At 36.6% G+C, this 15,885-nt stretch overlaps 1 protein-coding gene across 1 annotated transcript in view; it reads right to left on the bottom strand.

Annotated features, from left to right (window-relative positions):
• PACRG (parkin coregulated) overlaps positions 1–15,885 on the bottom strand; it is a 505,932-nt gene that overhangs the window by 425,647 nt on the left and 64,400 nt on the right. Inside the window, exon 2 of the mRNA XM_002923978.4 lies at positions 3,073–3,207. Within this exon, the coding sequence (XP_002924024.4) occupies positions 3,073–3,207 (135 nt within the window). The remainder of the gene's footprint in view (positions 1–3,072; positions 3,208–15,885) is intronic.

Raw genomic sequence — 15,885 nt, 5'->3', positions numbered from 1 at the left:
CTCTGTCTGGCCAGCAGGTTCGGGGATTCATTTTTGACTGCCACTATCTTAGTGTAGAGCAGCACTTCTAATATGGTAACCATGTGGCTATTTAAATTAAAATTAATTAAAATTAAAAATTTAGTTCCTCAGTCTCACTAGGGACATTTCAAGTGCTTAATGGCCACATATGGCCAGTTGTAATTATTAGACAGTGCAGATGTAGAACATTTTCACCATTGCGGGGACTTGTAGTAGTTCTCTGATTTGTAGCGATACCATAAGGAATAGACTGAACTGTACAGATTATGGCATTTGGTCTGTCTTGTTGTTTTGGCATGTGGAACAAATAACCATTTTCATGGTCACTAAACTTGGGTGGCAGTTCAGAATGCGGGTTGAAAAATCAAAATGTGCAAAGACATTTACCTACGTAAACTCTTCTGTTTTCTGAGTTTATCTGGTCATTTATAAACTGTTACCGTAGAGTGCCTTTGTTATTTCAAGAATATATGGTGACTTCTACTATAGAAAAGTTGGGGTCGGCTAACCTAGAACAGATAGACAGGGAATTTGGGGTCAGAGGCAGCAATGATCAGCAACTCCACAGACTAGCTGAGCCTCGGGTGCTGAGACAGCCTTCATCATGCTTCAGGACAGTGACTCCTAAGTATTTCAGAGCCACAGGAAATGCTGATAAAAGACATACCACTTCTTACTACTTAATTGTGCACACCATTTCAGGCACTTGCAAACCCCTTGAAGTCCCAGTGGTGTCACAAGGAGTATGGAGAGGGGACCAGTATTTTCCTGGGAAACAGAGTTACTGGGGAGCCTTCAGCAGGGGGTGAGCTATAACATGGAGACCTGTGCTCTGTCCGCACACAGGAAGGAAGTACAGTGCAGGGTCTGGGGTTGTTTGTTTTTGTTTTTGTTTTGTAGGGTGTGGGGGGGTATAGCCCTGCTTCCTTCAACATTCAAGGCTCCTTCCTTAGATTTGGAGTCCTAAAGAAGCCCTCTACCCCTACCAAGTATCAGATTGTCCCCACAGCACATGCACCACGGAACAGATATAAATATATCGAGAGACTGTTTATAAGCCTATCCTTAATAATTTTAACATATTAATTTCAATTTAGAGTAGTACAAATGAAACGTGGTTGGCAGAAGCCTACAGGTTATAGGATAAGATGTTTCTTTAAATGTATGCTTTTATTCTACCACTGGCGGCAAATAAATTGCTTCCTTTTTATTCGGGCTTTTTGGCTTACTGAATTAGTACTATCGCCAATAGTAAAAGAATTAATGTACCTATAAAAAAGAAAAGTAGTTTATATTCCTTCTGACTGTTGGATTATCAAAGATAAAGCAAAATGATTCATCCTACATTTTCATTATTTTCAAGACGAATTTTTTCCTAGTCTCTTGACACTTCTGAAAGTTTTTCGTAAGATTATTTCAGCGGGTCAAAATGAATCTGTAAATTTTTTACTGATATAATTTTTTGGGCTATAATTGCTTAAAACACCAAAATCTACTGACTTTTTATGAGGATATAGCATATTCTTTTGCTCCAAAGAAATGGGATTTTTAAGAACTTCCATGGTGTTGCCCTGTGGACACAGCATATAGACAAATAAATACAAGATCCACGTACCTAATCAAATATAAACAAACCCAAAATTTATAGTAAAATTTTGGGAATATGTACTTAACATTAAGACTAAAATATCTGAATCACTTATACTTGCCGTAAGTTCTTCCTCATTATATGCACATTGTCACATAACAAATTCACATTTTTAACAGAAATGATTAAAAGCAAGATAGTGATGTCTGTCATCCCCCTAAAAAAATTATGACAAAATTTAATAACAGATTTCTATTCCCAAATAGTTTGCAGAAATTCTACATTCAATAACTGAATGCCTTACGGCTGCTCGAGATTTAGAAATGTTTGATAATTCCACAAAAACATTTAAAGACATATTAGAAATAATGCAAACAATTCTTTTAGTTGCTCCATAAAGGAAGGAAAAGGTTAATTTTGACGAAGTTAAGTATTTACTTAGATGAATTATTTACTTTGGCCTTTTTATTTTTTAATGTAAATTTATACAAAGTACAAACAATTCCTATCTTCACCTTCAGATATTACTGTGGAACTTTTTAGCTAAATGGGTCAATTGCTTCAGCGAGATGGTATTTGGCAAACACCTCTTAGGTTCCTCCACCTGATGTGATACACACATGTGCCACTCTGTCCTTAGGCAGAGAAGCCCTTTTAGCTGATAAATATCACCCAAAGCAAGGTCCTTGATAACAAAAAATAATTAAATAGCAGAAGCTGGTTAGAGATCAGCATTCATTTTTCAAATTAAATGTAAAAGCCTTCTCCAGTTAAGAGATTGGCAAGTTTTTACAAACAACATCAGTGAGCCTTTTAGAAAGAAACACAGCCACATTAGAATGGAGTCATTAGGCAATACATTTATTTTGAAGCCAATTAACCTTTTGTCAGAAAAATGTTGGTGCCGTAATGGTTTCAGCATGGAGGTCAGCTTCTAACCAGGCACGTATGACAGCCACTGCCGCTGACACATGCTGCAGACAGAGAGAGTGCAGCCACGAGAAGCAGCCTTCTTTTGTATTCCACTCTGCATTTCCAGGGAGCAGACAATCTTGACCTATCCATTTAGGTAATTAAAGCTTCCATTTGGAAGTGTCCTGCAGGAAGGTGAAATTTGGGGGAGATAAATGGCTGTTGCTCTCCGTATTCAGCCACCAGTTCCATCATTTGATGGACTGCCTGAAACAGGCTCCACTGCCAGGTTCTCATAAAAATAGAGATGAATTGGGCAGCAGACAATTCTCTGAGGCAAAGCAACTCTGTCATTTTCTTTTTTGCAGGCTGTAATTTAATTGTTAGTCAAGGTGGACAGCTGACACAGGGGGGCTTTCTCTAAGAGCTTACCCACCATCTTCCATTCGCTGAGAAATCACTCCAGTTTATTTACTTAGCCAAGTGTGTTCGGCTTTGGGAGATGTCCCTCCAGCGGCCCAGCTGGTTCTCCCAGCTGTGCCCTGACTTACCTTCCACGCAATTTTGTTTCCTTTCGAATCATGCTCAAGGGCAATTGGGAAGTCTCCTCGCTCATAAAACTTTCGAAATGCTGTGGGCTTGGTTGGTCTTTCTTTAAATGCTCCTGCAACTGGAGGGCCTCTCACCTTTAAAGAAAAAAGAAAAATAGGAATCAGGTTTTGAAAATACCAAAAAATGCACAGTAAAAAGACTTTTCTTAAGTTTTAGTTTATATGAAATATTCTGGAAGATAAAAACCAAATTGTCTAATGATGGACAACAGCAACTTCACTAATACAGCATTTAAAGAAGACAATTATTTTATAATCATTAAGGGTTTACTTTATTTCAAGCTACTTTAGAATGCATTCCTAGAAAAAGTCACTTAAAAAATATCACATTATAAGGGAAAAAGTCTAAACTTTGGTTTAAGTAAAAATTTTAATAGAGGCCTTTAAGTTCAGAATGTTAAAACTTTTAACTTTTTAATAATTGCTAATTCTAATCTCAGGTCTGATATACTTTGTGGAATACTGAAGTAATAAATTTAAAATATATCCTTTGGGGTACCCGGGTGGCACAGTTGATTAAACACCAGACTCTTGATTTCGGCTCAGGTCGTGATCTTAGGGTTATGAGATTGAGCCCCGTGTCAGGCTCTGCTTGGCACACAGTCTGCTAGGGGTTATCTCTCTCCCTCTGCCCCTCTCCCTGCTCTCTCTCTCTCAAATAAATTTTAAAAAATACAGTATGTCCTTTAAATCTTTCTATTTACATAAAATGTAAAATATGTTCTCATGTTGTGAATATTAACAACAAAACTATAAAAATGTTATATAAATTAAGTTATAACAAATAAGAGTATTTAAAAAGAAAATGTGCACATATATTATACATTTGATATTATGAATTTATGAGTAAGTAACATTAGATTACATGAGAATGTTTCATCCCCCAAATTGAGATTTTTCTCAAAGAAGAAACATGTCATAATTTAAAAAGATTTTATTTATTTATTTGAGAAAGAGAGAGAGAAAGAGAGAGACAGCCTAAGCAGAGCAGGAGAGGCGGAGGGAGAGGGAGAGGGAGAGAGAATCTCAAGCAGGCTCCACGCTAGCAGATAGCCTGACACGGGGCTCAATCCCAGGACCCCGGGATCATGACCTAAGCTGAAGGTAGATGCTTAACCCAGGTACCCCAAAGAAGAAACATTTTATATTGAGTTATTCATATTAAGAATATCTTTTAAATCTGCATTATTTACATATGAATTAATTCATTAGGTTACAAAATTGAAAGTGATTAGTGACTATTTAGAAAATTATAGACCATTGATTATCTTTCTCTGAAAAAAAAGATAAATACTAGATATTTACTAGTTTAATAAAAACAGATTATCTTGTTAATTCTTAATATGGATAGAATAGCAAATAATTTATGTAATATCTTAATATTTTAAGTTACTTAATATGCTAATTTTTAATATTCATGTAAAAAACTTTAATTTCAATAAAGAAATATGTAAAAACACATCTAATATAACAAATATGACAGATACATTTTATCTGAAGCACATAGAAAGGCTAATAATAAGAACTGAATCAGATACTAAAATATTAAGATGATTAAATGCTGAACTAGAGTTGAAAGGGGGGTAACACAAAGGTATTAGAGTTTATTTTTTAATTTTTTATTTTTTTAGAGAGAGAGAGAGTGCACGCATGTGCCCACACACACATGTAAGGTTGTGGAGAGGGGCAGAGGGAGAAAGAGAGAGAGAATCTCAAACAGACTCCCTGCTGAGTGCAGAGTCCCATGCCTGGCTCAATCTCAGGACCCTGAGATCATGACCTCTGGTGAAATCAGAAGTCAGAAGCTTAACTGACTGAGCCACCCAGGCGCCCCTAGAGTTTAGAATTTCCTTCACTACATAGAACATTATTTCCAGCATACAATTATATAAGTAACTGATGTGACTTGGGCAGCGGGGAAGCAAGATTGCCTTTTACTTATAAAATATTTGAAATTTGTTCTGGTATTAGAATTATTAGCCACCATTTTCAGACAAATTCATTCAATTGTTACGTAACCATATGTATATGACAACTACTTTGTGCAGGGCTCTGAGCTGGATGTTACACAGACATTCCCATCTACATTAGTATGACAGTAACTATAGAGACAACACTCCAGGACTTTAGCAGTTTATGGACTGGTAAATTTTGAATCACATTTTTGGAAATTGATGAATTGACAACTTTTTATTTTGCCAACAAGTTATATACCAAAAAAAAAAAAAAAGATCACCATCTACCATCATGCCACCATTTTAACACCTCCAAAAAGTGGTATACATAATCCAAAAAAAGAAAACTTAGCCAAATTAAACCAGTATCATGCATATTTATAGAAAGTTACAGAGAATAGTGCATATGCGTGTATGTATATGTGTGTTGTATTATTGTACAGTACTGATTGCTGGTCAGCAGATACCTCATTTTTTGGGCTTTTTAAAAAATAAATATTAAATACATAAAGAAAATACATATGCATAAATATATGTATAGATGATGTATATACATACATATACATATATAATGAACTATTCAGCCATAAAAAAAGGAAATCTTGTCTCTTGTGACAACATGGATGAAGCTTGAAGGCATTATGCTAAGTGAGTAAGTGAGTAAGTCAGACAAGAAGACAAATACTGTGTGATCTCACTTACATGAGAAATCTTAAAGAATTGGACTCAGAAACAGACTAGATTGGTGGTTGCCGGGGTCTAGAGGGTAAGGGTGACATCTACTGATTGTCTTTTTTCATTTGCTTTTTGATCTTCCTGATTCTTGGTGTGATGATTGATTTTCTATTGAAACCTGGACATTGGTGATTGTGAAACTCTGGACCTTACACCTTCTGTTGTAGCTGGTTTATTCTAACGTATCTCTGGCAGGAAGTGTTACTAGCTCATTACCATCAGGTTGGGGTGGAAATCCTGGAGGCCCACTTGGCCTCTGTTGACTCCGTAGAGGGAGTTTTTCACTGATACTGGATGAAGGTGGGGGCTCCAGCACCACTAGGCCTCCAGTGACACCTCCTGGACAGGTTGGAGTAGGAGCGCCCCATGACTGCTCCCCACGCCGACATCATATAAGGGGGTGGCCTCATTACTGCTGGGCAGTGATGACATTCCTGTCCCACTAGGAGGCATTCTCTTGACAGCACCCCAGCAGAAAGGGGTAAGAGCTTGTCACTGCTGGCTAGGGTGAGAGTCTAAGCTACCCCCAATGTGGGTGCTGAGGACCTCTTTACTGGTCCAGTAGGGATGAAAGGTTCAATTCCTCATTTAAAACATTCAGCTACAACCATCATTTAGATCTTTTGTCTGCTTATCATCTGCTAACCATCCTTTCCATTTTTCTAGATGCCAAGTTATTATTTATGCTGTTGATAGCAAGCCTCCCATTTGTTTAATTTTGTTTTGTTAGAGAGTATCCATCTTTGTCCCTTTTCTTTGCATTTGTCTTAAAATCAATTTGCCTTTTTCCTTTGTCTCTTATTCTAAATATACCCCAGTCTTTCTAATTCTGGATTCAAAATTCTAATCATCCAAACTTTTCAAAGAATGAACATATTTCTAAGAAGACTAGGGGGCTTTTTATAAACTGTTCGTAGATAACGTATACTTTCTCTTTCTCCCCATAAATTTTCATGGACTCCCTACAGATATGATTCCATGCTTACAATTCCATGGAAAGTCTTCACTTAGTTTGCTATGTAATCACTCAACAGTGTGGAAATTCTTTCTTCAGTGTCTGTTATCCTCTGTTCTTATATCTCTGTCATTTACTCATTTTAAAACACTTTTTTTTTTTGGATTCTCCTATAGACCCATTCCAAATTAACTCTTGGCATCTCAAAGTTGTAATTCGAAAGCTGACTAGTTAAACCTGTTAGTGCAACACGGGGCATTACCTAATTGTATGCAGATGCTCTGTCACTGTCCCTAGATAATATCTATTCTGTTCCAAATACGCATATACCTACTTAAGCCTAACAGAAGGCTAAAATATTTTTTTATACTCTACACATAATCCATTCCAACATTCCGAGTAATTCTAGAAATTTGTACATGAAAAATCAAGTAAATTATAGTCTCTGGAAAGGTAATAAAGATCTTACTATTGGAAATCACACAGATGGATATAGGTTGACTAAATACAATTAAAAATAAGCAAAAATACTGTTAAGGATCCTCATGTACCTCCCATATTTATCAAAGGACTATTGTACATTTATTAAATGTCTTAAAAGGACTACTGCGAATTTTATTTAATGTCTTAAGAATTTTACCCTGATTCATTATAAATAATACAGAACAAATAAGGAACCATAAATCAAGCTAGATTTGTGGGAAAACGCAATTAGGATTTTCCTAAATGGTGGGGGCTGTCTATAAACCAATTACGAAGAATGGGTGTCCCAGCAGAATGCTTTTAATAAAATCTAATGCACTTGGGAACCAAGATATTGAATGCACTTTGAAGTGACTATAAATGACAGAGTACTTTATATGCCTACACTTATTGAATGCTGGAATGGATTTAGGACGTAGAGCACAGGTTCTGTCATATGGTCACAAACTAATAATAATTAGTAGGATCGAATTTTGTGGTTCTCTAAAATTCTTCATCATATAGTTGAAAGTTTACTTTTCAATAGTTTAATTTTTTAGCATAAACTGAAGCTGCTAAGAAAAAAGAGACCTTTACTTCAAGTGGGAAATCTATATTGTGTTATTCTAATTGGTCTGTTTAGCCAGCTTACTAACATTAAGACAATAAGATGCAAAGATATTAATTTCCTATTTTCACAAGCATTTCTTTTAAAGATTTTTATTTATTATTTATTTGAGAGAGAGTGTGTGAGAGAGCACGAGCAGGGGGAGCGACAGAGGGACAGGGAGAAGCAAGCTCCCCACTAAGCAGGGAGCCCAATCCCAGGACCCTGGAATCATGACCTGAGCCAAAGGCAGACGCTTAACCGACTGAGCCACCCAGGCGCCCCTCCTATTTTCATCAGCTTTAACCTGAAATTTGGATTCACTGAAAGCGCTGTGGTTAAGCAATTAGTGGGCAAGAGTCGTATTGTCCCTGAGCTACTGAGGCACTTGAATATTAGCCCCAGGACTGGCGAATTTGTTGCCATCAGCCTAGACTTCTGAGTAAGTAGGACTATAATTCAGTGTCTGCCCCACTTGCCAATCATAACTGTTCTAACACATCAGAAATTTTTAAGGTTACCAGAGGACCAAGGAAATGCTTGCAAAAGTATTACAGTTAGCAAATCTGATTGTAGTACTAGATGGGGCACCTCATCGTTAACAAAAGTGAATTTGTATTATCAGGTAAAGTTTTTATAAGAAACTTTAATAATGTAACAAAACATGATAGTGATGTTTTTGTTAGTAATGGCCAGAAAATATAACAATGCCCTATATGGTAAAAAAAAAAAAAATATATATATAATATATATATATATATATATATAACAACAAATATATATTATATATATTACATATATATTACAACAAATGTTCAACATACATAGACATATTGTGGAGTCCTTAATAATCAGGCCCTACAGGTAATAGCGAGTGGCAGGGAAAACAGCCAAGTGATGTGGGTGGCCTACTTTAGGAAGCTTCTTCCACTGAGATCTAAAGGGATGGCCTGGAGTCAAGATGATCAGTCTGAACTTTACTGCAGTGGGTCAAACACAAGGTAACAAAGGCCTTAAATTAGGATGCCATCAAGAACAACAACAAAATCCCTTAATAAACTATTCATTGTTTTACAGGCATTAATTGGTATCAGTTTTTGACGAAACCACATGAAATGATCCTCAGAGACAAGAAAATCTAAGCTTCAATAGCTTCAATAAACTGGGAGGAATCAAAGAGTTAGTAAGTAAAGGAAAGAGACCCCCCAGTGCTTCTACTCTACAGGACTCGTCCTTAGTCTCTATACTGGCAGGCTGGGTTTGGGCAAAAACCTAGAGGGGAATTATCTAGGGCACACGACTGATTGACTGAAGAGATCCAGAGGCAGAGATGAAATAGGCTTCGACTACAAAGATGCAATTAATCAATTTGTTTAAGTTACATAAAAAATAAACAGTGAGATGGAGGGAAATCTTATTAAATTACTTCAAATTCTACCAGCTATTACTAATTTTGTGCTTTTTCCCTCTAGAACATATGTACAAATACCATAATTTTTCATTTTTATGTCCGTTCCATTTAGTGTACTTTTTCATGTAGTGTGATATGGTTTTTTTTTTTTTTTTAGATTTATTTATTTATTTATTTGACAGAGATAGAGACAGCCAGCGAGAGAGGGAACACAAGCAGGGGGAGTGGGAGAGGAAGAAGCAGGCCCATAGCAGAGGAGCCTGACGTGGGGCTCGATCCCATAACGCCGGGATCACGCCCTGAGCCGATGGCAGACACTTAACCGCTGTGCCACCCAGGCACCCCGATGTAGTGATATGTTTTGNCGATCCCATAACGCCGGGATCACGCCCTGAGCCGATGGCAGACACTTAACCGCTGTGCCACCCAGGCGCCCCGATGTAGTGTGATATGTTTTAATGCTGCTATGGATAACAGAATTTCATTTTTTGTGGCTAAGCAATATTCCACCATTTGAAATTATATTTGAAATCTATATTATTTCTGATTTTTTTTTGCCTTTTGTAATCACATTATTATAAACATCTCAGGCATATCACATTTTCCCCATTTTATATCATACCCTTCAGACAGAGTCCCCTCAAATGAGATAATAGAATCAAAATTTATATTTTGTGATTCTTGATAAAATTATTTGCTGATTATGGGGCGCCTGGGTGGCACAGCGGTTAAGCGTCTGCCTTCAGCTCAGGGCGTGGTCCCGGCGTTGTGGGATCGAGCCCCACGTCAGGCTCTTCTGCTAGGAGCCTGCTTCTTCCTCTCCCACTTCTCCCGCTTGTGTTCCCTCTCTCGCTGGCTGTCTCTATCTCTATCGAATAAATAAATAAAATCTTTAAAAAAAAAAAATTATTTGCTGATTAAATAGGTGAACAGGTCTTTTGTCTTAGTCTGCCTGGGCTGCTCTACCAAAATACCATAGATTGTATGATTTAAATGACAGATATTTATTTCTCACATTTCTGGAGGCTAGACACCCACGATGAGGTGGCAGCGTGAGGTGGCAGCGTGATCAGGTTCTGATGAGAATCGTCTTTCCAGCTTGCAGACTGTTGCCCTTCACTGTGTCCTCACACACCAGAGAGGGCTCAAAAGAGGTCTGGTCTCTCTTCCTCCTCTCTCAGGACACGAATCCTGTCACAGAGGCCACACTTTTAGGGGCCCATCTCATAAACCTAATCCCAAAGGCCCCACCTCCAAACACCATCACAATCGGGGTTAGTGCTTCAACATATGAAATTTGCAGAACATAAACATGCAGTCCTGACATCTTCCTATTGTTCAATTTGGATTACTGTGTTTAACAAATGAGGATGAATATTTCTTATTTTAGTATAAATGCTATATGCATACATTGTGAAAGTATGTTCATGTCTTTTCCACATTAATATCAATTTGTAGGAGTTTTTTTCCTATCAATAAATATTAACCATTGGTTGCATTTACTGTAAATATCTCCTTGCCTTCTTTGTTTTCCATTTTTACTGATTTAGCATTTAGAAGTTTTACTTTTTTTTTGGTAGAAAAGTTTCTTTGTCTTTTCTTTACTTGCTCTTTTTGTCTCCAGCTTTGAGCTTCTTGTATCGTTCCTCCATCAGGATATTGTGAATGCTGCGCACAGCGGTTACTGACTAATTAAATCATACCCTTCACCTACTTAAAAGCCACAGATGAGTTCCCACTGCACGCATTCCCACTGTGCAGATATTTGGAAGCTGACGGCGATGCCTCTGGTGACTGTCCACAGGTCCCTCCGTCAGTTGTGCCCACATACTGGCCATTTTCAAATATGGCCTGCTCTCCCCGGGTTCCATGATTTTCCTGTTCCACCACCTTTTATTCTCCTTCACTCCTTCATTCCTTTCACTCCTTCTTTTTCTCCTGAATAACCAATCACCTTCATGACTCAGCACAAATCTCACTAATTCTAAGAAGCCTTTTCTGACAGGCCATATTCCTACCTTAGAGTGGCATTAAGTTCTTCTTCACATTAGGCCTGGAATGCCTAAAGGACAAACTAACAGACCACCAGAACAATCTATATGGAGATTATCAGGGAGATCCGGGATGTTGATAAAAATTTGCCTATAGTCAGTGGTGGATTAAATCTACGGAAATTGGTAAATTTTTCCAAAGGGAAAAGTAAGTATACGGTGAGGAAAAGACTGAGAACTTGAAACATTTTCTGAAGACTTAATAATAAATGGATTCTATAGGAGAATAGGAAGGATAGTCAGAATGGTAGCAAGAAAATGGGGAAGGGATGGTATAGAAATCAATGAATGAGAGGAACAGGTTTTTTAATGATGCAAGTGGGTCAATTAAGAAGAGGGTTGAAAGTTCTTTGAAAATTAAAAAGCTATACTGGCATGATGGGATGGAAAATAGAGTACAGTGCATTGAGGGATAAGTGAGGAACGTGAAGCCAGATGTAGTCTTTGGGAGCCATCCTGCACCACGAACTGTCCAAATCTGTGTTGCTAGGAAGGTAGCATTGTCACAGTTGGGCAAAGTTAACTGTGATTGGAAATGGAGAGAGGAAAAAAATATTAATGGGCTATAATATTGGAATTCATAAACTATTTCATCACATATGGAACTGGAATAGATTTTAGAATAAAATATATATTTATGACTAATACACTTACCTAAAATGGCCAGAGAAACTTGTGAAGTATAGGTTTTTCAGTGTTAGAAACTCATAAATCAGAATTCAAGGACCTTTGGTCACATACGCTAAAGTATTTCTTAGAAACAGAGTTAAGAAATTGTCTCTAGGGGCGCCTGGGTGGCGCAGTGGTTAAGCATCTGCTTTCGGCTCAGGGCGTGTTCCCAGCATTCTGGGATCGAGCCCCACATCAGGCTCCTCCACTGAGAGCCTGCTTCTTCCTCTCCCACTCCTCTTGCTTGTGTTCCTTCTCTCGCTGGCTGTCTCTATGTCTGTCAAATAAATAAATAAAATCTTAAAAAAAAAAAAAAAGAAATTGTCTCTAAAATAGATCCTGCCTATGTCATTCATTCATTGAAAAATGAATCCAGTACATAATATTTCCAAGTTACTAGGCTTCGTAATATTGGTGACAAAGAGGTAAGTCAAATATATTATCCTCAAGATATATGTTATTAAGGAAAAGAGGTGAGAATTATTCCCCAGACTCTTCTATAGAAATAAGCAGGTGATATGCCACAGAAATGCCACAGAAAGGTATATAAAATTCTGCACACTCAGACTATAAAACATTTTAGTTTTAAGACATTATTTCTTTTCATTATAAAATGTTATTTAGCTTTGCAAAATACCTGTACTTTTCAGTGGCACCAGGCAGAAATACATTTTAATTTCCTATAAACTTGAAATCTGTACAATTTCAATTAGAAATAATTATCAGAGAATTATGGCTGCTGTATCACAGATTTGTGTATTTACAACTTTTGTAATTATTAAGGATTAAATCAGAACCAATTGTCTGTATTTTCTGTCCATTTCTTAGGTCTAAGTAACTATCAATGTCACCAGTTTTATGACCACAAATTTATTATTGATGAGACTGATACATATTTTCTTTATATGCAAAGCCTCTCACATTAAAACCCACATTTTCTCTTTTTGAAATTCACTTGTATAAATGAGAAAATTTTGGTTAAAATCGAAGGCTTGTGTGACATTTTTCTTTTATTTTTTATTTTTTAAAGATTTTATTTATTTATTTGACATAGAGAGACAGCCAGCGAGAGCGGGAACACAAGCAGGGGGAGTGGGAGAGGAAGAAGCAGGCTCCCAGCAGAGAAGCCTGATGTGGGGCTCGATCCCAGAACACTGGGATCACGCCCTGAGCCGAAAGCAGATGCTTACTGACTGCGCCACCTAGGCGCTCCCTTGTGTGACATTTAAAATGAAATATATTAGTCTCAAGTACTTACAGAGACTAGTTTAAATATGATTAGAATAAATAAAAACTAAAATTAGTACTGTGGGTATTATAATAAGTTGTAATTAAATTAGCATTGTCATATGATGATTACATGCCCCCTACCAAAAAACAAGAAACTTATAATGTAGTTTTTCAAGTAGGTAGAATGAGGATACAGTGTTAGTAAAGATAGTAATATGGAATAAAATGACAAATATTTCAATCAAAAAACTAGAAGACTTTAGTACTAGACTTAACTCTTTTTCTTGACAATAAATTATGCCCTGCCTTGTTCTCAAAAGGATCTAACTTAGCTCATAAAGACACACACAGTACAGAAGAAAGGATGAGCTTGGTGTGGATGAATTAGTTCCCGTATTTTGTGGGCAAGTGATTGGACTATTTGGAGCCTCAGCTTTCTCATGGGTCAAAATAAAAAATTACACTGGCTGACCTCTAAGATCCTTTTTACACCTTTCTAACCTAACATGTGTATTTATTAATTCAACAAATATTGAGGACAAACAATATTATCAGAGAATTCACCCAACTGTAGAGCTAAGTGGAATCTCGAAAAGCACATAAACTCCCTGTTGGAATCCACAGGGGCTATGGAGATACATCCCTGTTGACATTTCAAGGCTTATTTTTCTCAGCTCCATCACCTTTATAATGACCTCGGTTTCATAGATTTGAGACTTCTTTCAGGCTACGATCCAATAACTTGATTTAAAAATGCTTCTGCAACAACTGTATGAAACAAGGAAGTCCCGAAGATTGCTGAGAATATTATGGTTATGTCATTTTAAATTTACAACTAAACTGGAACACACTTGGCACTAAGATTTTATTTCAAAATGTTGTCTCTGTAGCCTAAAATAGTTCCGAAAGCAATATTGGACTACACAGTTTCTCTAAATTGTTTTGTTTAAAGTAATAGGCATCAGTGGTCCTTTAAATTCTCCATTGTAGGGGGAAAAAAAGGAGATTGATAGCCTTTCCTAACAAAACGAGACGCAATAATCAAATGATAAAAAAGAAATCTTGACAGTTGAAGGCTAAAAACGTTTACTCAAAAGCTGTTCTCTCCTTGCAGTTAAATATGGGAAAAGGCCACATATTTAAGTGCTCAAGTGTGATTCTTGCTATCAACTTGTCTCCAGAGAGTCATCAGAGATTTCAATTTAGACTATGCTGTTTAGCATCTGTCTTGCAGAACTGATAAAATGCCTGAATGCCTGAGACAGCTTGGCTAATACACTGTCACACCCAACACGAAGGCCAAAGAAATGAGTGAGCTAAATGTGAAAGGAGAATATAAATGGGTAAGAGTTTAAAATGTATTCTATTCCTCCTACACCTTTAATGTTGAAAGCATGGTAAATAGTTTATATCTAAATGTACATCTTCTGTGTCTTGCAACAGAGTTCTTTCTTACTAAATAGAGTAAAAATATTATTTTTGTATTTGTGAAGAAACTGTGACCATTCACATCTTACATATCATGAATATTTTAATAAAAAATGTAAAAATCCTTGTCTAATGATCCAAATTAATTTTCTCCAAAAAAAAAAAAAAAGACTCAAAAAACTAGCTATTTATTAGAAAAAAAAATTTGGAGCTGTCTACAATAAAAGATATTTACATAGGTAAAAAAGAGTTCTGCCTTCCCATCAGTCTACTGGCTCCCTCCAAAATAAAGTATTTTGACAGTTCACGTAATTCTAGGGATGTTAAATACACTGATTTCAAATTATAAACTCTAATGGACAGACAAAGGAAGAAAACAATGTGTATGTTATCGCACATACAAAGCACACATACTGCAACTTAATTGGAAGATAACATGATGATAAATACAAGATTAGAGTCTGATCAGTTTGGATTTTTTCCACCAAGATTTCCACCGCAGTCGTCCAACCAGGAAAGAAATGTTAAGAATGTAAAAGGAAAAGAAGAAAGAGCAAAGATATACCTAAGTAGTATCTAAGATGTACCTAAGCAGTCTATCCTAAATAAAGTTAGTAATGCTTCATTCACTATCCAGATGCAATGTTTTTAAGTTTTTATTTACCTCCTATTTAATTTTTTAATAAATAAAGTACATTTTTCCTGAGCCAAGATCTTCATCTGTGAATTCCAGCTGAAGTTAAGCCAGCTTGTGGCCAAAGTAAAGCCAGTTAGTCCACATGGAGAATAAACTCTCAACCTCTTCTCTATTAACAACAAACCAATCTTGGCCATGTCTAACTAATCCCAACTAGACATTCACAGTTTGCCCACCCAGATTTATCAATAGCTTTCTTTATATTCAGAAATTTTTATTCTTCCATAGCTATGGTTTACTTCAGATGCATGCATGCAAGTAATGATTTGAATAGAATTTGTAGGCATGATTTGAAATATGTTGGATATTAGAATTTTATACAAACATTCCTCAAGCATATAGAAATTATCTACTCCCCCCATACACACAAATGCACGTACACCCTGAGTCAGTGAGGCGTGTCCTCATGTCTTTCTTTTGAAGCATGTTACTGAAACTTTGTTTTTACTATAGAACGAATCATAAGATAACCTTGCCTTTAAAAGAAGTACGGGAAGAGTCTGGAAAACACCCTCCCCTTCCTACTCTACTTTAGTTCCTTGCTAACTAAGAG

This window comes from Ailuropoda melanoleuca, chromosome 10 (genome assembly GCF_002007445.2).
Source record: "Ailuropoda melanoleuca isolate Jingjing chromosome 10, ASM200744v2, whole genome shotgun sequence".
Classification (NCBI taxonomy): domain Eukaryota; kingdom Metazoa; phylum Chordata; class Mammalia; order Carnivora; family Ursidae; genus Ailuropoda; species Ailuropoda melanoleuca.
Note: the sequence above shows the minus strand (reverse complement) of the source record. Positions and strands in the feature narration are given on the sequence as shown.